The sequence below is a fragment of the Crotalus tigris genome, unplaced genomic scaffold, assembly GCF_016545835.1.
Source record: "Crotalus tigris isolate CLP2741 ecotype Arizona unplaced genomic scaffold, ASM1654583v1 scf7180000024434.1680833, whole genome shotgun sequence".
Classification (NCBI taxonomy): Eukaryota; Metazoa; Chordata; class Lepidosauria; order Squamata; family Viperidae; genus Crotalus; species Crotalus tigris.
In genome coordinates, this window is record NW_024100602.1 from 1,314,900 (window position 1) to 1,342,422 (window position 27,523).

General features: G+C 35.2%; 1 protein-coding gene across 5 annotated transcripts in view; it reads left to right on the forward strand.

The window, feature by feature from the left end:
* Positions 1 to 27,523, forward strand: part of ARMH3 (armadillo like helical domain containing 3) — a 150,163-nt gene that overhangs the window by 109,315 nt on the left and 13,325 nt on the right. For 2 of the 5 annotated variants that reach the window (XR_005555157.1, XM_039331099.1), the window contains exon 25: positions 25,572 to 25,618. The exons of the other annotated variants lie outside the window; for them this stretch is intronic. Coding sequence is in view for 1 of the 2 variants with exons in the window: in XM_039331099.1 (XP_039187033.1) it covers positions 25,572 to 25,618 (47 nt within the window). In the remaining variant the exon portion in view is untranslated. The remainder of the gene's footprint in view (positions 1 to 25,571; positions 25,619 to 27,523) is intronic. 5 annotated transcript variants of the gene reach the window in all.

Consider the following 27,523-nt stretch of genomic DNA (forward strand, 5'->3'; position numbering starts at 1 on the left):
TTGGAATTACTAATTGGGTTTTTTTCATAATTTGGCCTGGTTTCTCCCTGCCCAAAGGAAGAAAATAATAAGTTGAGGGGTGAAAAAATTATCAACTGTGTTGAAATACCATCTGTAGAAAAGAAATGGGGTTTTGTGAATTTCAGACTAAGGCAGCTACTTGTCATAGCCCAGGTCCACTTTTCTCTACTGTAGTTAATAATTGAGATGTTCTACAACAGACATGTCAAACTCGCGATGTCACATGACGTTGATATATTGGAGCTTTTCCCCCATTGCCAGCAATGGGATGGGCACGGTTTCCTTGTGACGCGTCCAACCTGTGGCCCGGCAGTTTGACGCCCCTGTTCTACCAGAAGTGAGTAAAGTAAAAGGCAGCTGATGGCAGATTCTCATTCCTGATGGGTTCAATTTATGGGGTTGCCATTCAGAAAGAATAAAAAGGAAAGACCTTTTTTGAGCCAAACTTTACTCCTGCTGGTTTTGTGGAAAAGTACACATAGAGGTTTTTTGCAATATGAACATGATTGTCATCTTTTGGATTTTTTTCAGTTTTACATTAGGTTAGCCTCCAGCATGCTTTTTCATAAAAATTTAAGATAGTTAATTTGCCAAGTCAATTTTCCTGGCAAAATTTGCTGGCCATAATGTTTTCAATGATGTTATGTTTTACAGAACCTCCCATATTGTATCTGTTTACACTTGATAGAGAAGCCTTGAAAAAAATCCTTTAATCATTTATAGTATTTAAAAATGGCTGAGAGGAAGGGTGGCAAGGATTGAACGTGGGAGGTTTCCTTACCATTATTTGGTTTTGATGCCGAGTCATAAGAAAGAGCAGCAGCAGCAGCTTCTCTCTGTCACTACAGTACAGCATTCATCTGCAGTAGTTCAGGGGGGTCATGATGAATTCTTTCTTCACCATATGCCTGTGCTTTAAATAAAACCATCAGCAGTAGCAACAGCAGCAGGTGGCAGGTAATGAAATCAGCTTTGATACATAGAACAGTTTGAGGAGAGTTTATTAGGAAGCAGAGAAAACAATTTGGCTTCCTATTTCAAAGAGAAGAATTATCTTAAATTGGCAGAAATGCCTAAAGAAGTAAAAATTCCATAAAACAATAACCAAAGAAGAGAGGAATTAAGCTAGAGCAGTGTTAAGTAGTAGCCAGCTTTGGTTTTGCAAATTAAAGCTTTGGCTTAGGTGCCACATTTTAACCAACTATAGAAATGTCTACTTTTCTTAAGTTATCTTCCATTTTATGTGCTGTGTAATTTGATTCCTAACTTGGAACATATTTGTTTTGAACTACCTTTCTGAAAACTGGCAAGCAGACAGTTACAGAATAAACTAGATAACCTGTGACCCATTGGGTCATCCTTTCAGAAATCCTTATCTAAACAGAGAAACGGAATAACCCCAGACAAGCAAAAAAGTACTGGGAATGGGAATGACTTCCATTTTCCTGCCAGCCTCCCTATTGATGTTACTTCTGGGAAGGTGATAGAGAGTGTGAAAATCACTCATCTGCCTCCATGGCTAAGCCAAGGAATTGCCTGCAACTTTGCTGGATGGAGGAGAACAAAGGGAATTGTGTACTGCAAGAGAAACTGAACCCACTGTCCCCATTCTGGTGTGTCCCCCAAGGACTCCTCCCTCCCAGGAGGAAGAGGGTTTGCTCATTGAGCGCAACATCCACCTTGCTGCAGACATCCAAATCATCGTCTTACCCTTCCCTTACTGCCCACCACTGTTAAGAGGTTTCAGATTTTGGCCACAGTTCCAAAGCAGCCAACTGTTCACTCATCAGATTCCATCACCAGCAGGGGACAAAGGGAGGCAAGAAACATGTACCCTTGCATCATTCAACCTACAGGTTTATAGGAATTGTAGTTGAAAGGCACAACGGTGCTGAACAATTGCAACTTTGCCAAATTTCAATCTTATATGAGTGATGGGTCTCTGATTTTGGACACATTCTGTAAGTTAAGCCATTTGAGGCACTGTAGATCAATAACTGATTTCCTATGATGCACTATTTTGCCCGAGTGAAGATTACAAACAGACACAAGAATTTTAGTTGTATATAGATGACAAGGATGTTAGGATAGATTTAGTCAGCTGTGTTCCTTGCTCAGCAAACTCGTTTGAAGCAAGACTGAATTTAATCCTGGTGCTGAGTTAGCCGAACTACCTGGAAGATTCATTGGAAGATACTACATACTTAGGTTTTGAAGCTCCTTTCCAACGTCATCACAAAAATCACTGAAAGAAGAATGGCTATATTTTGCAGTTATTGGATAGTTTTGGGAGACCCAACCTCTCCCACTCACCCCCAACTCTAATCTAGATAAACATCTTACAAGAGCTTGAGATCTGTTTTTGGCACTATAATGCTGGATATAGGACCAATCTGTATTTTGAGTAATGATTAAACTTTAACTAGCCACTTGATTTAAATTGCATTAAAATATATATCATGGTATTTTGAGCTATAGGTTGACTAAGTGAACAGTTTGTAATTTATGTTACTGCATCAATTCTAACAAAATAGTTAATTGTGATGAAGTAAAGCACCACTTTACTCATGAGGTGTGGATTCTCTTTAACCTGTTTCATACAGGTTTTAGCATACTTGGCTGAGCAATTTGGAAACAAATTGATAATAATACTGTAAACCATCAAGGAGAAAGTGGATCTTGGTACTTGATAGAGCATCTAATTAAGAAGGAAGGGCAGGCATAGAGAAATCAGATTGCAGAGAAAGAACTTGACACTATGGCGTAGTTGAAAAATCCTGCGCCTGTATTCAGTGTAGAAAAAAAATTAGAAATTCTAATCTGCCTTTGGTCAAACTCCTCCAGGATTTTCCTATTTTTGTTATAAAATTATCAAACACTGACCTTCTGTTGGACACTGAAGCTTCCTAGTTGGAGTCAGTGTATCAAGTTTATCAGGTAGAAGACAACCTGCAGAATTTTGTTATAAAAAGATTTTGAAGCCTTATACTTGAGTTATTCTTCGTTTTATTCTTCCTACTCCCCTTTAGCATCTTGTTTGTTGGTTATAAAACAAAAACTTTTACAAGGAACTAGCTTGTTCTAGATAAACTTTGAGGCTTAAAAGGAAAGGGTCAAATAAAAAGTCAACTTCAACACTTCCTCCATGCTGTGAGAACCCTTGCATTTACACACTGATCTATCTACTTCCTGCAAGTGAAATCTGCATCAATATTTATTTATTTGTTTACAGTTATTGCATGCTGTCTATTCAGTTAAGCCTAGGTAATTATAATTGCAGTTCTATTTGATTTACCATAGATGTGCCATTGTGGGAACAGTTGAATGGCCTTTAAGTGATTTTTTTCATATTCCATACAGTTACTTATCACTGAAATAGTCTATTTTTTCTGGCTAGGAAATTTGCCCTAAATTATATTCATGCTTCTGAACTTCATATTAAGCAGGAAGAATTGCTTCCAATCAACTCTGCTATGACCACAGTGCAGCCTTTTTCACTTACATAATATCATATATGAGTGTATCTTTGTGTATCTTTGGTTGCCTCTTCCCACCTTCTGCATTCTGACAGAGTGCTCCTGCCAGAGTAATTGAGTTTGATTCTAAGAATGGCTTGGTGAGTTTGTTGATCAGTTTTCTTTTCTCAGAGGATGGTGAAATCATGTAATTGTATAATACCAGAATAGATATTCTGACAGCCTTTAAATATGCATACAAAGCATATTTGTCCATATACCATTTTTTACAGCAGTAAAGTAACAGAAGATAAAGTAACTGAAAAATGTCCAGAAATGGTTAACTTTGCATCATAACATTTTTCCTTCCCAGGCTATTTAATAGCAATTTTTAATTTCTTTTAATACAATTATAGATCTGATGTGTTTAATAGTCACAGTTTATTATTATACTATGAGATTTCTGTTACTCTCAGTAGTCTGTTTTTTGTATATAGCAGTAGCACTTTTTTTTTTACCTTTTATCCACTTGCTTTTATTCTTTTATTTCAAACATACCCCAGCCCAAAAACACCCTTTCCAGAACTTTGTTTGCACAACTGCTGTTGTACCCAGGTTCTCTACTGTTCTGTATTGGATTTACTTGGGAATGTACAAAGCACCAACAGAAATAGGTAAAAATGAAACATACCTCTTGTATGGCTTAAGCAGAAATTAGCATGGCTATATAAACCAATTGTATTTTGATTGAGTCTCTATGTATACTATATATGTATGTATGTATGCATGTATGTATGTCTCTTTATAAAAATATGTATTGAATCCATTAATAAATTGCATTATTCAGATATATTCATTACTGTACTCAAAAACAGATGCAAGAAGTAAGCTGGCCCTCATTAACAACATCATAACCTTACACTTATCAAAATTTCATAAGTGTCTGGCTTTCATGAACTATGAAACATTATTAGAATCTTAACCTTTCTCATCAGGGTTTAAATACCAGACAAACTGATTGTATTGAACTGCTGAAGTAGCGGTTTTGCATATATTTTTATTTTTAGTATGTATAGTGCTCATTTACAGTTGTGGTTGCGTGTTCAAATTCAATAATATCTTTTGATTGCTTTAGAGCATACTTATGACAGTACTAATTGTATCCAGGAAATATACTTCTTTATACTGCTCTCTTAATTGTTTCAGCTATGTATTAACTACATAAAAACATTGTGGCTATTTATGGTAACATATTTTTTTAAATTTATCAGGGTGATTTGCATATAAATATAAAAAGGATAGCACTTAATTTTGCTAATTAGAAAGCATATACAAGCTTTTTTTTAATCCCACCTTTATTATTTTTATAAATTTACTCAAGGCAGCAAACATCCTTCCTCTTCCTGTTTGCCCCACAACAACAATCCTATGAAGTGAAGTGGGTTGAGAGAGAGAGAGAGAGTGAGTACCTGGCCAATATCACCCAGCCAGCTTTCACACCTAAGACGGAACTCACAGACTTTTGATTTCTAGCTTTCTTAGTCACTAGACTAGTCTGGCTCTTTTAGTATATAACAATGTTAGTGTAGTAATTTTTTTTAAAAGTACTGATAATCAGAGAAGTAGAGCATAGATCCAAGTACTAGCTACTTCTTCATTTCCCTTGCTAAATATTACTTTTAATATTTATATCTAAATAATACATTTTGTAATTTCTGAGGGAAGATCAGCACCAATAAAATTGCTATCGCCAAAATAGAAAGTTAAGAATTCCTTAGCAATTTTTAAGTAAAAGAAGCACTGGGTTGTGGGCCAGTGGTTCCCGCACACCAAGTTGAGTTGTTATTGTTTTTTTGAGATGGTCAGTGACTGTGCATTAAAAAAAAAAATCCTAATAATCTCCTAAACTTCATTTCTTCATGAGAAATTATCGTCCCTAGTATTGTAAGTTAATATTGTGGAATTTGTGGTATATATTGAGACTTCTTTTTAAAACAGAATATTCTCAAGTTCGAAAGCATGCTCTTGGTCAACCTTGCCATTAACTGTCTTCTGCACTGAGCTATTGTGCCTCTGTGGATTAGTGAAATAAGATCAAAATAATCTGCATTTAAGAGAGATTAATTTACAATTTATTAGATTTAAGATTAAAACTTTTAATTATTTGCCTTTTCAATGTATTTTTTTCTCTTTAAATCTTCCCTGAAGTTAAGGCAGCAGTAAATACCAGATGCTTCCAAGCTCCATGTTTGGAGTATTATATTTTTTTCATTATCAAGTCTTAAATACATTGTGAGTACATTTGGGACATTTCAATAGAGACTGATTCTTTGCCTCTTATTGCTTTGTCCTAGATTATTCAGCCTGCGTGGGTGACAGTCTTTTTCTGAAGTGATAAACTAGGGCATCTGTTATTTTCCCCCTGTTCTCTGTAAAATGGTAAGGTAGCAAATCCATCAACGTGTCATCTAGTTGTCTTTCAAAAAGGTGCATTGTCTGTAGCAAAATTGCATGAGTGCTGCCTTTGTGGTTAATTTGCCTCTTCATTTTCCAGTGCTACAAATTGAAGTGTAAGGTGTCATCAGGAAAGCCTAACAGGCCCAAGAGAGAGAAAAGGGCAGAGGCCATTTTGATGGGCTCCCTTTCCATGGACATTTTCATTTCAAGACCTATAACAATTATCACTGGCAGGTTCAGCAGTTTGAATACATAATAAATCTTTTTGCAGTTAGCAAACAAGAACTGGTGTAATAATTCTATATTGAAAAGGGAAGATTTAAATTTTTATTAGAAATAGATGTGTTAGAATCCAGAAATGACATGTTGAAGTGGGCATTTTAGTTCAGTTTTTTTTACTCCTGGTGACATGTACCTGCAGTTTTCTTGGCAAGATTTCAGAAGTGGCTTGCCATTGCCTGCTGCCTAGGGCTGAGAAAGAGTGACTAGCCCAAGATCACCTAGCTGGCTTTGTGCCAAAGAACTCCTGTTCTCCTGGTTTCTACTACTCTAGAGTGGCTTGCTACTTTGGTCCACTGGTTGATAGAAATAAACTTACTGTAGAGGATATGAGCAGACAAAGCTTTCTGGCAATTATTTGAATCTCTTACTTTAGTTTTCAGAAGCATTGGTTATGTGCCCAGTAAGAATTAAAAGCCCCAGTCTTGAATCCTGTAATACAGTGCTGTTCTCTAACTGAAATAGTTGGGAATTAAAAAGTTAATAGTAAAGAATCAGTTATATTGTTAAAAAGTGGCTTGGTAATTATTTTTATCCTTGGGCTAATAAAACTGAAGTTCAGAATCCTTTCTTGTTTGTGAACATTAATCATAATCTGTTTTATGTGAATGCCAAATAAATAAATAAATAAATATTGTGCTTTGAAGTATCTATTTTCTTTTTTAAAAAGGTGGTGGTTGTTTTCTTTTTAACTACATAAGATATTTTGAGAATTATACTCTTGAAACAGCCTAAAAATATATTTAAATATACTTGGACTTGCAAAGTATGATTTTTCAAAGTCATGAAAGATAACTAGATCTGATTATGAATGTATTATTTGTTGTTGTTTTTTTTTTGAATGTATAAATTAGGATGGACTATGGTTTAATTGAAATGAGCAAAAAGCTTTTGTGTTTCCACCATTAATTCTTATGTCAGTCAGTCCTTTATTATGCTCAATAACAAAATTCCACTTAAAATATGATAAAAATTAAAACTTACAAAATAAAAGATAAAATAACAACAATACAGTGATTTTGACAGACAATAAAACAAAATTTGGCCACCTTTAAAGAAACTCAGAATAACAGAGTTGGAAAGGATCTTGGAGATCTTCTAGTCCAACTGCCGGCTCATGGGCCGGAAACGTCACCAGGAAACTGCGCCCACCCCATTGCCGGCAATGGAGAAAAAGTTCTGATACGTCATGCAATGTCACGTGATGTCATGAGTTTGACATGTCTGTTCTAGTCCAACTGCCTGCTCAAGCAGGTGACTATATGTCATGTAAGACATATGGCTGCCAATCTCTTCTTTAAAACCTCCAAAGATGGAACACCCACGACTTCTGAAGACAAGCCATTCCACTGGTTAATTGTTCCCACTGTCAGGAAGTTTCTCCTTAGTTCTGGGTTGGATCTCTGTTTGATAAGTTTCCATCCATTGTTTCTTTCTTTCTTTCTTTCTTTCTTTCTTTCTTTCTTTCTTTCTTTCTTTCTTTCTTTCTTTCTTTCTTTCTTTCTTTAGTTTTTATTGATTTTTTTAAAAAATTACAACCTTTAGTGCTTAACTTCTTCAATATAAATCTATCCAGTACTGCACAATCCAGTATTTTTCCCTGGTTCTCCTTTCTTCCCCATATTTTTTTCCTTTTCCCCTCATTACACAGTTATAATTCTTAGTACTATTGGTGTATACATAGTTAGATATAAATATCATCATATTTTACTAATATTATACAAATAACAATAATGTCAGTTCATACATCAGTATCTTGTTTTTCGTTCTCTTATTAAAGTTTGATTTTTCCATCAATTTTTGAAGTATCCTTGTCAGTTATGATTTTCTCAATATTAATTACATTTATATAGCTAAAGATTTTATTCATATCAATCCTCTTATTTTTATATTTCCCATATCAAAAAAAAATAGAAAAATGCTATTTTAATTCTAAATCATATCTTTCATTATAAAAATCTAGTTATATCTAAGGGTCATCCTTTTACTCATATTCAAACAGGTATTTAAACAAATAATGCCCCCTCTAATAGATCAAATCCTCTGTTTTTTAAATCTAACTCTCACTCTCTTTCTTTGCCAAGTAGCTTTCCAAGCCAAGGCAACTAAATTGCCCAGGAATTTTCTTTCTATTTTTGTGAAAGCTACTTGGCATGAGGAAGACAATTTAGATAGGGTATTTTTGGGAGGGGAACTCCGCCCATCCACATTCCCTAAGCAACTCCCACTTTCCTTCTCCCTCAATTTCTCTTTTTATTTTTTGTCTCCCAAGTTATAACATTTTCCTTGACAGCTCTATATTCCATTTTTTTAAATTTTCTTCCTTGTCGTCAGGTGTATTTTGGAGACCTAAGGAGTAAAGGGTCTTTTGCATTTTCATTGTTATAGGTAGGTCTTGCAGTATTTTATTTGTGTATGACAGTCCATATTTCCCTTCTCCTATCTCCTCCATCTCTAGGTCCATTTCTTCTGCTTCATCCTCTGATTTCTGGTTTATTTGTTCATACTTTGTAGTCGTTGTCTGGGGACTTTCCAGTTGTAGCTTCAATTTGGAGATTTGGTCATTTACATCATCTAGTTATTTTTAGTCTCATGGTTTCTTTTTATGTCCTCTTTGTGTGCAACAATTGTTTGATGAATTAGCTGTAGCATTAAGTATATTTTCTTCTGAAGGGTGTTTGTTTTTTCTTGAGGCATCATTCCTAGAAATCCTCTAGTATCACCAGTCTCAGTAAGAGTGGAACAAAATTTCTTCTAGTTTTCTGGTCTTCATATGTAACCTTTATGATCCGGTCCTAATGGCAATATTTTATAGTAATTCTTTGTCTCAAGTATCCTGAAAATTGTCAGTCAGGCAAGATTGTAATCCACAATGTTCAAAGTGTTCAAAAGGTTCAACCTCCCTGAAAACAGCTCAAAAGTCTCTCCCAGCCAGATATATTCAAAAGTCATTTTTTTCTTTCTCTCCCACTAGCTCTTGAGATTAAAAGTCCAAGCTCAGTAGGTATTTATAGTCCAAGAAAGTCAAGATGATAAGTATGCCAAAATATTTTCCTTTATTGCCAGCTGTTCTCCCTTAAGCCAAAAGTCACCAAGCAGCCAAGGAGCTAGTTGAAGTGATATACTCAAATCCACCACTAAATGTCATTCAAAATCCATTTTCCACTCTTAAAATAAAGGGTTGATTTCTTATATTTCACCTCAATGTTTGTTTGTTTTTCCAAAGAGAAAAATCTTAACAATTACCTCAAATTTATCAAAACTGTAGCTTTGTGTTACTTCCACTTCAGTATTTTGTATTTCTGTCCCCCGTAAAAAATGTGAAACACCGCTTCCTTTCACATCCAGAGATTTTTAGCTTCTTGGGAGTGTTTTCCAGGAAATTCATTTGTAAAATAGTAAAGAAAGGATCAGTGTTCTCACCCAGTTCCAAACTTGCTGTTTACGATGTGCTAATTGGTGCTTTTGTTCTTCAGCTGTTAGCAGCTGATGGCCGGGCACAGAGATGTAACCGGTCTTTCCCCTGCTGGTTTGGAGGGCTTTCCTTGGATAAAATGGAAAGACCACCATCTCTCCATGATTGAAAAGGGACCCCTCCTTCTTCATCGCCTCTTCAGGGAGACTTTAGGCCCTTTTCAGGGCCCCCAGCAGGGCAAAATCGGGCACAGAAGGCAGAGCATTGCCTTCCTGCAGCCGTCTTACCACGACACATCTGTTGTTTCTTTTCCTGCTTTCAGATGCTTTGGAGAATAGATTGACCCTCTCTTCTTTGTGGCAGCCCCTTATTTATTGGAAGACTGCTGTCATATCACCCCTAATCATTAGACGAGACATACCCAGTTCCTGCAACCATTTTTCATATGTTTTAGCCTCCACTCCCCTAATCATCTTGTTGCTGTTCTTCAGTCTTTCTAGAATCTCAGTATTTCAACAACTCAGTCATACTGACCATTTAATAACAACTGTAAATAAAATAAATCTGAAAGGCCTGGAAATTTACTTAATAAGGGGAATATAAAATTTAACTGTATTTTTTTATAAAATAGTTAATGCAACTGTACATGAATTGTATTTTCAACAGCTTTTTTGCTAGAAGAAGAGAGTCTCAAAGAATGAAGGGTTTTCATGATTTTTTTTTTCAAGAATGGCTCTTTGATTTTTTTTTTTATTGTTAGAGTTAGTGCCCTTGTAAATTTAGTAATGGATATTCAGGTTAAATGTACTGCTGATCTAAACAAAGAAGCTGGGCTATTTTTTAAAAAATCTCTAGGGAAATCCAACAAATGTAATTGCTTTTCTATAGTACTTTTGTTTAACATTCTACATTGCCTGAGCAAAAGCTTTTTGCCTCCACCATTCCATGAGTGTTTAATGAACAAATGTACAAATAGTTACAAATAGTAGGGCTTTCAGATTCAATTTTAGAAAGGTTCCTTTAAGGACACAGGAGCACCCTTAAAGCACCTGGATATAGTATCCGGGACTAAATTCTTCCCTTCCGTGTTATAGTCTCCAGAAAGTTAGCCTCACATTTGTTGTCTGAAGGCACATTCAAGATAATTTTTTACCCCTCTTTCAATTAGTGCAACTTTTAGGCTTAGAATCATTCTAACCCTGGGTTAGAAGGCAGAATAAGGCTTAATGGGACAAAATTTACTGTAAACTTAAATTGATGATGTTAAGAAGCTGATGTTACTGAAGGGGCATAGCATTTAGAATAAAAAACAAGAACCACATAAACCTATGTGCCAAAACAGGTTTATTAAAAACATTCCTGTTTGAGAACGTCCCAATATCTTGCTTTTATTATAGTTTAGTTGAAAATAACATAAAACTGCTGGATGCATATATTTTCAGCATCTGTAATTCAACATACATTTAATGGTTTTATCGTAAACAGCTGTAATTTCATACAGAGTATCTCCGTGTTGTACATAATGGATCTTATCATCAATTAGTTCATTTAATTATTGAACTGCCTTGAGCTATCCATTGTGTACTATGAGTGACAGTTGATTATGTTGCTAGTCAGATTGTTTTTCCAAAAAGCAAGATTGGGGAGCTTATGTTCTCCAGGTGTTGCTAAACTACAACTACCAATTATCCCTATTGATGTAGGTAATGGAAAGGAACCAGTATTAGGAGCTGTAATTCAGTGAGATCTGGAAATCCAACTTCCATCTCTGCCTTTGCCTTTTTCCAATCCATACATAAGGTATTAATGTAAAGTGGTATAAAGGAGACGGTCTGATATTTATTCCCTGAAAATGAAAAAAAATCATACTCCTTTTGCTGTCACAAAATCGTATATGAAAATGATAGATGTAGGAGTAATAATTTTATTAACTAAGGACATCACAGATAAATCAAACATTATATACAATATCAAACAGTATCTGCAATAAAACAATGAAATAATGCATGATTTTAAAATTATATAGATTATCCTGCTTTATTGGGGGATCCACAAAAATGTGCTTTCTGCTGATGGGGCCTTCTGTAAAGTTAATTGCTGTCTCTTTCCCCTCTACCTGCCTGCTATACCATTTCCTATGTAAGAGGTGAAAATAGCTTGTTCCCTCCCTATTTTTGATCATATAAATGAACTGTTGCACAACAGAGTCTCTTCATTTGTTATTTCTGTGAAGTTTTTCTGTGATATTTTTTTCTCCTCCGCCCAACCACCATTGCAACAGATTTGGAGAAGGATGTTCGGACAGCTCAAAAAAAAATTGTGCTCACTTCTCGCTTTGTCACTCATGTAGAAACCATCAGTACTTTCCTTATAAGCAGCTCTTCCTTTGGCTTGTTCGATGCTTTCAGCTGCATCATGTTATTGCTACATGCCAATAAAATAAAACAATAAGGACATCCTCAAGTTTGACTCTTGATGACTGGCAGCATGCACACTGTTTTCTTGGCAGCATTAGGAAAGTAATTCACCATTGCTATCTTTCAGGATTTTTTTTAAACATCATAGCATAGCTAACAAATGTGGAATTCCCAGCTGGCCCTATATCCAAGTACCAACTAAGCCAACTCTGTTTAATTTCCAAGATCAGCCAAGATGCTGATTGGCTAGATGCTGCTTATTGCTTGAGGCTATGCACTAGTGCCCTATTTTTTTATTTGACAATAAATAACTAAAGCACAACCATTTGACCAACTCTTGGGCGTATACCTGGCAAACCAACCACAGAATATTTAAATAATTTAAATCAAAATTGTATTCAGTATAACAGTAGAAGAAAATAATAATAAGCATGTGTAGTGTAAGTCAGAAAGCCCAAAGCTCACTGAACTAAAATAATCTCAAGGAGTTTCCTGAATGCAAGAAAGGTAGAGATCATTTGCACCCTTCAGAAGAAGCAAGTTGCATAATGTGGGGTCCACTACAGGGAAACCCTCATTGGTATATGTAGAGTGGGGGTGTCAAACTGCCAGCCCGTGGGCCGGTTTCATCATACCAGAGCCGCACCCACCCCATTGCTGGTAATGGCGAAAAGCTCTGATACGTCGCGTGACGTCACATGATGTTGCGAGTTTGACATGCCTGATGTAGAGGAATCGAGCTATTGTTTCTCAAGAAACTAGAGAACAGCTTTACTGTAGTGTACAGATTTGCTGCAGCGTACATTGCTCTGTAATCAGTAGAAATTAACCAGACAGCCCAGAGTACTTTACATGAATAAATAACTGATTAAGACTGAGCATGCTGTACAGTATATCTGATTGTATTTGTCTGACTTCTGTTTGAAGAGTGGGAGCTAAGTGCATACACTGAAATATTATACTGTATGCTAACCCTATGCATACATCACTGTACATATATATCATTGTTCATTGCTCTAGATACATTTTAACAGAGATTTTTTGCTTCTGAGTTGAATTTATGTAGAGGAAATTCATAATGGAAATTGAATAAATGTCAATGTCACATAATGGATCATATCTAACTTCCCAGTGTGTGAAAAGTAGGTTTTTCTCATTGCCTTTCCATTAACTCTGTTTTCACACACTGCCAGGTCAGATCCACCTTTCCATTTATTAATCAGTTCTGAATCCTTGGCCATCTCTCTAAGATGTTTTTTAAAAACAAATGGCTTCTCATATAAATGCTGAAATTCTATACAGACATACCTCAGATATATTGAAGGCTTGGTTCCAGGTCACTGCAATAAAACAAATATCACAGTGAGTCATATGAATTTTTGGGTTTCCCAATGCATATAAAAGTTATGTTACGCTATCCAATAGCCCAGTAAGTGTGCAGTAGCATTATTTCTTTAAAAATGTATTGCTAAAATTGCTAATCATCATCTTAATAATAATGAAAAAAATGAAATATTGCAAGAGTTACCAGAATGTGACACAGAGATACAAAGTGAGCAAATGCTGCTGGAAAAAAGGAGCCGATAGACTTGCTTGAAGTTACCAGAAATCTTCAGTTTGTTTTAAAAAAAAAAAAGCAGTATTTGTGAAGCAGAATACAGCAAAATGCAATAAAATGAGATATTCCTGTAATCTCAACTCCTGCATGAGAATTTATTTACAGGTCATCCTTGACTTATGACCCTGACTTAGCAACTGTTTGAAGTTGATACTATGAAAAACAATTCTGAGGTATTTGAAAGATTGAACCTATGCAACATCATTCACATGTATTTGTCAGTAATGAATGAGTCTAGAAAGCTTTTTTAAAAAGACCATAATTTTTCTTTTTTTCATAATTAATAATTAAATCATTCTCTATGCAATAGGAGGCAATTTTATCTTAGGGCTCTCTTCAAATCTGTGGATGAAGTAGAAATGATGACTACATCAACTGCACACATGAAACATGCAATAGGTCGATCAGCCAGGTTTGGAGGATGATGTTCCAATTTCGTTCCCTATCCTGAACCCAGTGTGCTCTTCCACAAGAATAGTTTCTTGCAACCAGTTCATTTATTTCAATAAAGATATCTGGTATAGAGTTTTCTGACAGTGCTTAGTAGGTTAATTGAATGGACCGAGTGTCTTTGACTTTTAAATATAGGGACAATAGAGGTATTCCATTCAGGGACATTTTTAATGTAGAAGTTACAGCTTTAAACTGAACTCTTAGAATTCATGCCTACCAGTCAATGCTTAGTTCAATCAAGTCTGCAGGGATGATGTCTCTCCCAGGGGGTTTGCCATTTTTCAGTTGTGTAACTAGTTTGGAGATTTTATTTGGAGTGACAGGAGCCTAATATTTTAGCTTCTCCTGAACCGTTTGGTGATTATAGGGTTACAATTTTAAAAACCTTAAAATGATCACTATTAAACCTCCCATGTGGAAGCTGTAATTGGACCTTCTAATTTAGGGCTGGTTTCACTCACATGGTCAGAGATGATATACCAAAATGTGTTATCCCTGATGTTGGTGACCTGAATAATTTTTCTCAGAAAGCTTTCTGCATATCTCTTTTTTTTTCATAGATTTTTAAACTCCCTTTTTTGCTTCTGAAGAGATTTCAAGAATTACAAAAAGCCTTTACTCTTATATAATTTAAAACATTCAGCTAGGAAGTTCTTAGTTTTTATATATTCTTCATCACACCGGCGCAGGGAAATTCTTTTACTTATTCCTTGTTTAGTTTTACTGACTACTAAATAATAGAATAACAGAGTTGAAAGGAACCTTGAAAGTCTTCTAGTCCAACCCCCCCCTGCTCAGTCAGGTGACCCTATACCATTTAAAAAAAACTAGATCACTTCTTAAAAACCTCCAGTGATGGAGCACTCATAACTTCTGAAGGCAAGCTATTCTACTGATTAATTGTTCTGTCAGGAAATTTCTTCTTATTTCTTGATTGGTTCTCTCCTTGATTAGTTTCCATCCATTGCTTCTTGTTCTCCCTTTAGGTATTTTGGTGAATTGAGGGAGTTGACCACCTCTTCTTTCTAGCAGCCTCTTAGATATTGGAACACTGCTATCATATCACCCTAGTCCTTCTTTTCATTAAACTAGACATACCCAATTCCTGCCACACACCGCTGGTTCATATTTAAGAGATTGTCCAATAGGATTCCAAGATCCCTCTCACAGTTACTACTGTTGAGCCAAATACCATCTACATGTGCATTTGGTTTTTCTTGCCTAAATGTAGAACCTTACTTTTTTCACCTTTGAGCTTAATTTGTTAGATATGGCCCAGTATTCAAGCCTGTCGAGATCCTTCTGTATCATAAGCCTATCTTGCTATTCCTGCCAGCTTGGAGTCATCTGCAAATTTGATGAGTTCCCCTTCTATCCCATCATCTATTGTTTATGAAGATATTGAAGAGTACTGAGCCTAAGGCAGAGCCTGAGATACCCCACTGCATACTTCCCTCCACGTAGATGCAGTTCCATTAAGGACTACACACTGAGTGCAGTTGGTCAGCCAGGTACGAATCCATCTGGTGATGATGCTGTCCAATCCACATTTTTTCTATCTTATTAAGTAGTAGATTGTTATCTACTTTATCAAATGCCTTACTGAAATCCAAATAAATTAGGTCCACAGTATTTCACTGATCGACTAATTTTGTCACATTGTCAAAGAATGCAATAAGATTTGTCTGGCATGATCTATTTTTCACAAACACATGTTGGCTTCTGGGTATTCTTTTGCTTGCCTCTAGGTGTTCGCAGATTTGTTGCTTGATTATTTTTTCCAATCTTCCCAGGTATTGATGTCAGGTCATAGGTCTATAGTTTCCTAGATCCTTTTCCTTTTTTGAGGATGGGAACCACAGCAACCATTTTCCAGTCATCTGGTAGTTTCCCAGTGCTCCAGGATGTTTGAAAGATATCGTTCAATGATTCTGAGATCACATCTGCCAGCTGCTTCTGAATCTTGAGGTGTAATCCATCTGGTACTGGTGATTTGAACTTGTCTAGAGTGCTGAAAGAAGCTGTCTTTTTTCTTATTTTTAACATTTGTTGTAAGCCTCAGTTCATTTTAAGTCTTAGCTTTCCTGACCTCATCTTTGCAAGTTTAGGCTGTTTGCTGATATTCTGCCTTAGTTATGAACCCCCTTTCCACTTCTGAACTTTGAATATAGAGATTAGGCTATGACACAAATTATAGATGCTTTCTGCGGATGTTTCATTAGCTAAGGAAATATATAAACTATGAACCTTACCAGATTTACATATAAACTGTATTCTATCCATCTCTTCTGTCCACTTTACATGAATATAATTTGTAGTTTGAGGGAAATTATGATTATGGTAGTAACTTTTTTGTATTTATATTTTTCTCTTAAGGCTAGACACAGGTTTAGAAGAAAGTGATTATGCTCAAGGATATTCCCCTTATTGTCTAAAATGAGAGATCACATTTGTCATCCAGTGGAAGACTATGAAGTACTCAATTACACTTGCTCCAAGGGGAACCAAATAAGTGAGATCTCCAGAGGTATTGCTCTCAACTAACATTTAAGTTTAACAGGTCTAAATTATTAATCATGTTGAAGAGACAACATCCTGCCAAATTTATTCTGTCTCTAGAGTTGCTCATTAATGGGAAAACTGAAATAGGGTAGAATTCATTTACAGGTAGTCCTCAATTTATGATCACAATTGAGCTTAAAATTTCTGTTGCTAAGCAAGACAGTTATTAAGTGAGTTTTGCTCCATTATATGAACTTTTTTGTCACAGTTGTTAAGTAAATCATTGTAGTTAGGTTGCTAACATGGTTATTAAGTGAATATGGCTTCCCCATTGACTTTGCTTGTCAGAAGGACACAAAAGGTGATCACATGATCCCGGGACACTACAATCATCATGAATACATGCAGTTGCCAAGCATCTGAATTTTGATCACATGACAGGGGATACTGCAATGATCATAAATGTGAAAAATGGTCATAAGTCACTTTTTGCAGCATCGTTGTAACTTCCAACAGTCACTAAAAGAATGGTTGTAAGTCAAGGCTACCTGTATTTTAAAGTGTTTGTCCTAGTGCAAATTCTTCTCTTGTCTGAGGCATATTTTTTAAAAGTTACAAATTTTCTATTCATATATATTCTGTCTGGGTGAACTAATGCATGTTCAGTAAGTAGTAAAAAGCATATTCAAACAACAAAGAGCCAATTTTGTTTGAGAGTTATTCTACAAAATTATACCATAATCAGTTATTTGTGTGCTAACTTTAAAAGACTCCAATCCTAATAGAAATTTACAATTTTATCTAAATTTTATAACCCACTCTCACTCACTCACAGTTCCATACTGCCAACTAAGACCATTATAATGTTTTACTTGGTCAGTGTGCCCAATGGAAGAGCAAGTACTAAGAATAAAGCAGCATCTCCATCACTCATACTTATGAAAGATGTGGGCTGACTTTCTGAGAGAGGCATCCAACTAAATCTATAGATAAACTACCCAAAGTCATCTTTTGGTGGTGGTGATGCCCTTTAGTGAGACCAAGATGATGACAACATTTCATCCAGGAACTACAAGACTATTTATGGACTGATAGGGGATATCAATATTGGATGCTAACAGGCCCGGGGACTCCAGACTGGGATGGAGCCCATCAAATGGCTTATTTGGTGGGAGTTGTTGCTTTTTTAAAATTGTTTTTATATTGTAAGCTGCCCAGAATCACTGAGAATGATTCTGAATTTAAATAAACAAACAAATAAATAAATACATTTTGCTTTTTATTGAAGTTGAAAGACCCTAGGTAAGAGGGAGTACCTCACTCATGCTTTCCTGAAATCTCTTAAAATGAAGGATTTGATTCCCCTCCCTCCCCAGGCTATGGGCAGATGTCGAGGGTCTCAGCCTTCTGCTGCGTTTCTGCAGCCTTCAGTTTCCTCCAGATTTTTAAATCATTCTTAGCATTAAACAAAACCAACACAAAAATGTCATATTAGAAGCTTTTTAGAAACAAAAATAATTGATCAGTGTAATTTTAGTTGTAATACCACAATTCAAAGAAAGTTTCTACATTATAATTCTACAGCAGTCACTTCCCTTATCATAGATTTTAAGAAAAAAGGGAAAATACTGAAAACTGTTAATCTTATTTTTAAAAGTCCTGAAACATGTACATAAATATATACTGCTCAAAAAAATAAAGGGAACACAAATGTATAGGATCCTATATATTTGTGTTCCCTTTATTTTTGTGAGCAGTATATTTCTTTTAAGGGATTTTTGCTTCTCAGTTGTTCATTGTGATTTGCCAGTCTTTTTCAATGCAACAGACATCATTTCTCTGAGTCAGTAATTATATATTTGATTCCTTGTAAACTTCCAAGTAATCTTACATTTTTCCAAGCGTCGTGTCTTCTCCGGTGACTATTGCTTTACATTGTGTATATAGGATAATTAAGCTTTAGATTCATTATTGGTGCTTCCAGTGAACAGTCTAGTTTTGGGGAAATCATGGCTTTGACAATAGAGTACATATTTTTATTGTCAGTCTGATGTCTCTGCACTTTGATATTTTGCCTAGATATGCAACAGTCTTTTTCCCAGCCAGTAGATATCTACATTAATGATCCATATTAATTTTTGATCTTAGGAAGATAATGTCTGTTACTGCTTCAAGTTCATCTCTATGTTAGATTAGAGTTGCCTGTTGATATATTCTTAGGGTTTATTTTCTTTCTTTTTTTAAATGGAGCAGCAGACTGACTTTAGCATTTGCATCTTTATCTTCAGCAAGAGATTCCATGTTTGGCTGCCTGCCAAAGAGTAAATAAGAAGGCAATAAATTTCTACAAGCCAGATGTAAGCAAGCTCAGGCTCTATCAGAACTAGCAGAAATAAAGCAGTCTTTCAAAAGTCCTTTCACAATATCTTTGAGGACAGACAATATTCATGGTTCCATAAGCAAGATACAGATTGAGACTGGGAAACTATCAATCAGGGGACAAACCCAAAGGGAGAAGCAAGAGACGGAGTTGAAATGATGATCCAGGATCTTCGTTCAATACTTCTACCTAGGCTCAAATATCTGAACTTCTGAGTCTGAGTTATCCTCAGTAGGGCCTGTCAGAGTGGAGTAACTGGCTGCAAGACTGATGAAATCTTCAGTGACAGGGCTGCTGCTGCTGGCATTTTTTCTTCATCTGAAGACATCCCTTAGCAGGCTCATAGTACTTGACGTCATTCTCATCTTCAGCCATCAAAGCTATCAGCATATTTGAGGTGGTCAATGTTTCTCTTAGCAAGTATAAATCAGATTTGCATTTCTTCGAATCCAGCACTTCTTGTGAAATATTCTGCATATAAATTAAATAAATAAAATATTACACAATCTTGGCACACTCCTTTCCCAATTTTGAACCATTTAATTGTTCCATATTCAATTCTAACGGTTGCTTACTATCATCATAAACATTTTCAATAAGCATAGATGGTGACCTAATATGCCTATGTTTTTAATTTATTGTGGATTAAGTGGAAAAATATATCATAAAACAAAAACAGATATTTTTCTAGAGCTTCCTTGTTTTCTCCATTAGTCACTAGAAATCAGCAATGTGATCTTGGAAGCCATTTCCTCTTCTGAATCTAGTTTGTATATTTGTTAGTTCTCCTTCCAGGTGTTGATAAACATAAGCATTATCTTATAGTATGTGAGGTAGTGCATTGTTTGATTGTTTGAGATTCCATAGCATTATCTTTTTTGGTATTGAAATATAAAATGACATTTTTCTTTGCTTTGGTTCTTTTATTTTGCATATCTGCTAAGAAACATTAAATAGTACTTTAATTGCATCACTTTGTAAAATTTTAAATAGCAGTGCTCACAGGGCCCACTTCACTTTCCACAGTGATGTCTCACTCTAATTCAACAATCAAACCTTCATTATCTTTTCATTTTTTTAAAATGTTGTGAGCTGCCCAGAATCATGTACTGAGATGGGCAGCTATATCAATTGATGAAACAAACAAATATTTGATGCAGTTCTTCCCTATATTCCTAGTATCTGTTCCTTATATCTTTTTTCATTAGATGTCTTCTTTGTCTTTTGGCTTCTTTATCTTCCGGTGGCTGCGCCGGTGCTGATGGCCCCTGTTTGACAGCTGCCTGTCCTGGGAAATCGTAAAAGCCGGCAAAACAGTGACGATCAGTTGTTTTGCGGCTTGAAACTTTCCTCCCGGGCAAAGGGAGGGAGGTGAGCTTCTGCCTGGATAGAGGTAGAGCCTCACAACTTTCACAGTTTTTTTTTCTGGGAGATGAAGTGAGAGCTCCCTCGGAGTCTGGATGTTGCTCCGTTTCCTTGGATGCCTTTGTTCTCCGAAGAGAACGAAGCTAGACGCTGCCTCCACTGCTGCTATCTGATGGGAACAGTAAGTTAACTCAAAAGCAGACAGAGCGGTCAGGAAGAGAAGAATTGATGATTTTACTTTAAACCTAACTCAGTTTGAATTAACATCTACTCCTGTTACTATTCTAATTGGAGTGAAGAAATATGGCGGAGGAATCCTCCTTCTTTGTCATTTTCTTTGTTTGAGAACTTTCACTTTCTATTTCTTACAGAATTTCTTGTCTTTTCCTTCCTGTTCAGTTGTTATTATTTTCATTGCTTATTTAGATATAACTCTTTGTCAGTTTGTACTCAACTCTGGAATTTATTGCTTAGCTAAGGAAATGGTTTATTTCTATTGTTTTTTTATTTCTATTTCTCTCCTGCTATTTTTAATATTTTAGCAGACAGCCATTCCATTTTTTGTTTTCTTTTTTTCATTTTGGCATATTTTGTTTGCTTCAGCTTTAATGATGTATCATGAAGTCTTCTTTAATTTTCTTTAGTCGTAATTTTGCAAGGAGGAATTTGACCTGAGGTACAATTAGCACCAAGGCTGTTTTTTTGCTGACTGACTAAGAGTTTCTGTGTCTTTGCAGAGTGCATAGCCAATTGATTTTATCATTTTCCATATGTAGAATTGTCCTTTATGTAGTTGGAAGGACATATTTCTTATAAACGTTGATATTTTTGGTGGGACTGTTCATCTCTGTCCTGCTTCATTTTATATACTGAGGCCAAATATTCTGATTAGTCCAGATGCTATATTATTTCCAACTTTAGCATTCATTCCATTATCCTATAATTACTGTATCATTGTTTTTTGTGTGTTGATAAGATACTTCAGGTTGCCATAGAATTGTTTAACTTCTGCTTTATATCCTGTGGTTAGAGACCTGTAATTTTATGGCTTGCCTTGGACTCAAATTGAGACCATTCTGTTGTTGTCTGAATTGTCTTGAAGGGTTACTTTGACAACATTGTTAATGATAGTTATGTGTCTATGCTAGAAGATCTGATGCTCTTCTAATGTGAAGTGACTCATTACGAGCCATTTGAGTTTACTGATTTGTAGAATATTAATATTTGATCTTGATATTTCTGTTCTGACATTATCAAGTTTGTCTTGATTCATGATTTTTACATTCCATATTACAATCTTTGCATTATCAAACCTTCCTTTTGCCATTCACTGTTGTTTAGTTCCAAAATCTTCCAACTTAGAGGTTTCTATTTCAGTATTGTATAATGTTTTAATTATCCTATTATTAATCTCTATTTGGTTTTTTTTAGCAGAATATTTCAGTGGGATGCCATTTTCTTTACTAGCAGGTTTTATTTTGTACGACCCCTAATCTGTAATCTGCCTTGATGGGTGACATTTTTAGAGTGTGTACTTTCTTATAGTATACAGTATAGGGTGTATAATCTCTTTATCATTACAAGTAATACCCCATGAAGAGGAATTGGGAATTGTCAATTGGAAAAAGATTAATTGCAATCAACATTTTATATTTGACAAGTATTTTGTCTATCCTACTTGCTTGGTTTTATTTACATTTTATGCACTGTGTTATAACAAATTGCATGTAGCAATATATTGCAAAAAGTAGATGTATGCAAAAATGTACAAATTAGAAAAGAAAAAACATTTCCATTTCACATCATTAATTTTTTAGGTCAATGAGTTTATTTCAGTCAATAGAATAGAAGCCAAATTACCTGTTATTATCACTGTAGATTGCATGCCAGACTGCAAGCAAATTCAGATTATTTATTTGTTTGTTTGTGTCCTACCTTTGTTATTTTTGCAGATAACTTAAATAATTGCTAGGGAGGAGCCTTTTTAATTGTCTTTTTTCCAACCAATAACAATAAGAGAGTTGGAAGGGACCTTTGAGGTCTTCTAGTCCAACTCCCTGCTCAGGCAGGAAACCCTATACCATTTCAGACAAATGGCTGTCCAGTCTCTTCTTAAAAACTTCCAGTGTTGGAGCATTCACAACTTCTGGAGGCAGGTTGTTCCACTGCTTAATTGTTCTGTCAGGAAATTTCTCTTTAGTTCAAGGTTGCTTCTCTCTTTGATCAGTTTCCATCCATTGCTTCTTGTCCTGCCTTCAGGTGCTTTGGAGAATAGCTTGACTCCCTCTTCTTTGTGGCAGTCTGGTTCCAAACGCCACACAACCCCCCCCCCCCACTGTCATTTGATCACATTATTTTGGGCTCTTGGCAACTGTAGTCACATGACTGCAATTTATAATGTTTTGGTGAAAACCAGCTTTTATTTCCAGTTTTAACAAAAACACCGCATAGCAAACAATGGGTTTGCTTAATGACCGTGATATTCATTTAACCATGGATTCACTTAATGATCATGATGATTTGCTTGACTGTGGCAAAAAAGGCAGTAAAATAGGGTTGGTCACATGATGACCCGCTTTATGACCATCATGTCATACAACCTTAATGGGCAGGCTCCATTATGGTCATAAATCAAGGACTATGTGAACAGTTGTGATGAATGGGGAAGTCACTTCTTTATAGAATTGATTGGACAAAGATTGGAGAATGGTTTGGGATGGTATACTACAGTGTTTCCCAAACTTGACAATTTTAAGGCATGTGGACTTCAACTCCCAGAATTCCACAGCCAGCGTTGCTGGCTGTGGAATTCTGGGAGTTGAAGTCCTCATGCCTTAAAATTGTAAAGTTTGGGAAACACTGGTATACTATAAGGTCTCCTGTCTTGGGCAGGAGTTGGACTAAAAGACCTCCCAAGTCCTTTGATTCGGTGCTATATATTTTCTTTTTCTTTGTAAAATTGTAAACTTCAATAAAATTGCTATTTTAAAAATTAATAGTTTGCACAACCACTGTTATTCATTCTTCATCTCCAGCCTTGCTTTCTTCCTTTTGTCAGATTTATTTAAATACTTTGCATATAAGTGAATAGCAAATACTGCAAGTAGACAAGAAATACACAAATATGTCTTTTGTTTTTGTTTGGAGAAAAAATGGGATTTGAATACACATGGAATGGGATGAATGGAAATATACTAAGGATACCAAACAAGAAGGAATATTTTGGCCAGAATTCTAATAAAGGTTACTAAAATGTGCCCAGTATTTTGTTTTTATTTAACAACCAATTACCTTGGCACCTACGTTGTCCTTGCTGTTACTGGGAATTGATTCAAATAAGTGTTCCAGCTACATCAGCAAAATCTCAAGAAGTGGTTTGCAGACCCTGGTGCAATTTTTACCCTTTTCCATTTTAATGGTAACATATATTATGACAGTCTCTCAATTAGTTTTTTCTTTATATTAAAAAAATGAATAAGTCTTTCACATAAAGTAATTCCATAAGCAGCTAATATTATCCACAAAGGATACCTTTGTGAATATGGTAAATATGGGGTTTCTTGATGTGATTCAAATAAGCTGTAATGGGATTTTTATTTTATTTTTTTTGCATTTTTTTGTTTATATAATGATCTACCATAGACACTCCCTACAGGTAGTCCTCAACTTACAACAGTTTAATGGCCATTCAGAGTTACAACAGCACTGAAAAAAGTGACATGACTGTTTTTCACACTTATGACCATTGCAGCATCCCGATGGTCACCTGATCAAAATTCCTTTTTTCTTCCAGATTCCTCTGCGTGTCAGAGATGTCTTTATTTATCACAACTATCTCCTTCAGTAAAACAGTTGAAATTAGCAAATGTGTGAATTCTGTTCAGAACTGATTCATCCACCTACTGGAGATCTGAATCAGAAGCTTAGGACCTGGAGCCAACTCTCAGAACTAGTGAGATCAAACATTCCACACCAGGACACTTGCTTTTATGGAAGATTGTATATATTGTCAGTTTCAGAAGAAACTAAACTAATTAATTTGTGAGCTGCCCAGAGTTGTCTCTGGACAATTCATTCATTCATTCATTTTGCCCATCTTGTCCAGAGACAACTCTGGGCAGCTTACTAATTAATTAATTGATTGATTGATTGATGTTAATTTTCTCTCCTCTTTGGAGATAATAGGGAATAACATCGTAATGGTTATGACAAGAGGGAAGGCAAGATAACTAAAATTATCTGGAAGGATAATTGCTAGTTCATGTGACTTTCTATGCGTGCACAAACTGGGAGATATTAAGAAAAGCAAAATTGGAATGAAATAATGTTTTTATTTCCAACATAGCAACTAAAATGTAATAGCTTGTATTTCTATATATGCTGTTTCACAGTCCCTAGAGTTATAATTATTTTCTTGCAGTAGGTACATTAAGTTTTTTCTTCAACTAAATCTATAAAGAGATCAAGGTATTAAGGTCTGTTCAGTGGTATCATGGTGAAAGCTAAGGAGTAAATTCCTTCTTAGGGCAAGAATTTATCACAAAACCAGTTCAATTATTCTCTTTATATGCCATACTTCTAATTAGAGACCACCTATTCACAGATATTCAGGTAGTGCAAGTCTTATTAAATAAGGGAAAATAGGCTATAGGACATGAAAGCTATAGAACTTCATTGGGCAAGGGATGCATAATGCTTCAGTTGTTACTTGTTTTGCTTGTTGGGACTCTTGTTGAGTTAAAGTGATGCCCATTTAGGCAGAATGCAGCAAAATCATGGAAAATAACAGTTTTAATAATACTGGTTCAAATGATGATCTTCAGCTGAGAATGGGGATTTTAAATAGATAAAGAAGTATTCCTTGTAAAAATGTTGTCTAAAAAATGATTTGCTATTCTCCAACCTGCTCTATCTTGTTGCCAAAATTTTATTATTATTTTTTAAATGCTACCTACGAATTGAGACATTTTTCATCTTGAAAATCAGTTTATAAAAGAAAGAAACAAGTTTAGTCTCTTCATCTCTGTATTGTTCAGTCTCTCTATTTCTCTCCCCCATTTTCCAAGACTCCTTCCAAGCTGGTAGAGGTGGCTAGCGTGTACTTCTGCTGAAGATTATATCAGGAACTTTGAAGTAGAACAGCGTGAGAAAGCAATTAAAATGTAACTAGAAAACTCTGCATTCAAATTTAATTCTTACCATCTCTTAGGTTCAAACTTCAAAACCAGATGATCGGAATATTTTCAGTTTGACAAGGTGAGAAGGAGCTTAGCACTTAGGAACAATTTATAGTCTTTTGTTATGGCTTTTATTATAACATTTAGTCATTTGCTGCTTTCCTGTATGAGCATTCATTTCCATTTTACAAAGAATACATCTAAAAACAATATAAACAAGAAAAATGGTAAAAAGAGAATATGGATAGAAGTGTGACAAAGGTATAGAGAAAAAGAAATAGATATAGAGAAAAAGAAAAGAAAACACAAATATATATATAAAGCATGATTTCTGATGTCTTCTTTCAAGAATATAAACAACACTTACATTCAACTCTTAGTTTAAGACTATAATAAAATATCTATTTTCCACAAAAAAGAAAAGGGGAAATTAAAAAATCTCTTTTCTCTTTTTTTAAATTTAAGACTCATCAAATCCATATGTCAATTTTATTTTTTCCATCTCCTGTAAAATGTCCACTGAGGGCTTCTAATTATAGATGAATTTCTTCAGTGACTTTTCTCTCACAAGGATTGTTAACTTGGCCTTCATTGCCAGTTCTGTCACCTTTATTAATTATTCCCCTGTTGTGGGTGTCATAGGATCTTTCCAACCCTAAGATATAAAAGTTATGCTACTGTTATCATATATAACAATAAATCACCAATCACATGCAGTTTTTTTCACTGTTTTGTCCATAGACCCTAACAAAAAGGTTTCTAATCTAAATTGTACATTAATGTTCAATTTTTTTTAATTACCTTACTAATTTCCATCCAATATTGTTCAGCTCTTGTACAAGTCCACCAAAGGTGATAAAAAATTCCTATTTGAGTTTGACACTTCCAACAACTATTTGGGGATACATTTTAGCCATTGTATCTAGGGATAAATATCATCTATACATCATTTTATAGCAATTCTCTTTGAGGTTAAAGCATAAGGTAAATTGCAGTTCCTTTATCTACATATTTTCCCATTGATCAATTGGTATGTTATATTGATTTTTTTTTGCCCATCTTATCATGCAATTTTTAAATAATTCATCTTCTGTTTCTGATTTTAACAAAAGCTTATAAATTTTAGTGATAAGATGGTCATCATTTGTACATGGTTTAATTTCAAAGGTAGTTTTATCATGTTTGAAATGGTATAATTTCTTACCAACTTTACACCTCTCTATGAATCGCAAATACGAAAACCATTGACAATTGAAACCTAGTGTGGATTTTAATTTAGTATAATCTGTGGAGTATTCCAATAAATCAGCATACCATAACTATTTTTGTCTGACCCTTTTCTATAATATGTTTTGTGGAGGGAAAACCATAAAGGCATTTTTGGGCATAGTCTCATATTTACAGTATTCCAAATTCTCAAAATGGCTCACCTAATAAAGTGGTTTCTAAAATCAAGATTAAAATTTAACCTTATGTACCATCTATATGCCTGCCATGCCATGTCAGTTTGTAGCCTTAACTTAACTCCAGAAGAGTTCTGCCAGAGTTCTCCTGACCTTTTAGATCTATTTTCCCTCCACTCTCTGGCTTATTGCTTATTATCCCTCTCTTTGACAAATGAATAGAGATGTGATTTATGGAAGTTCTGGTGATAGCCTGCTATTTTATTGTTTGGTGGAGAGTGTTATTTATTATGCTTAGTCTCTCAGGGGTAGTTGCATTTCACTATAGGTTACTATTTCTATTCCTATCACAGTCTCAACAGATATGCAAGAAAATGGTCAATTGAATTTAGGCATAGTGGTTTTTGCTGGGTAATTTTTTCATTGCCAATAAAACTGACAACAGAATTAAATGAGCCTGCTTGCGAAGCAGGCAGCATATTCTCCTGCAGCAGGATTGTTGACAAACTATTCAAAAGTAATCTTGCAGTGTATCAACTTTTATTCATTTCTTTATGTCTGTGCATTGTTTTGGAAATGGA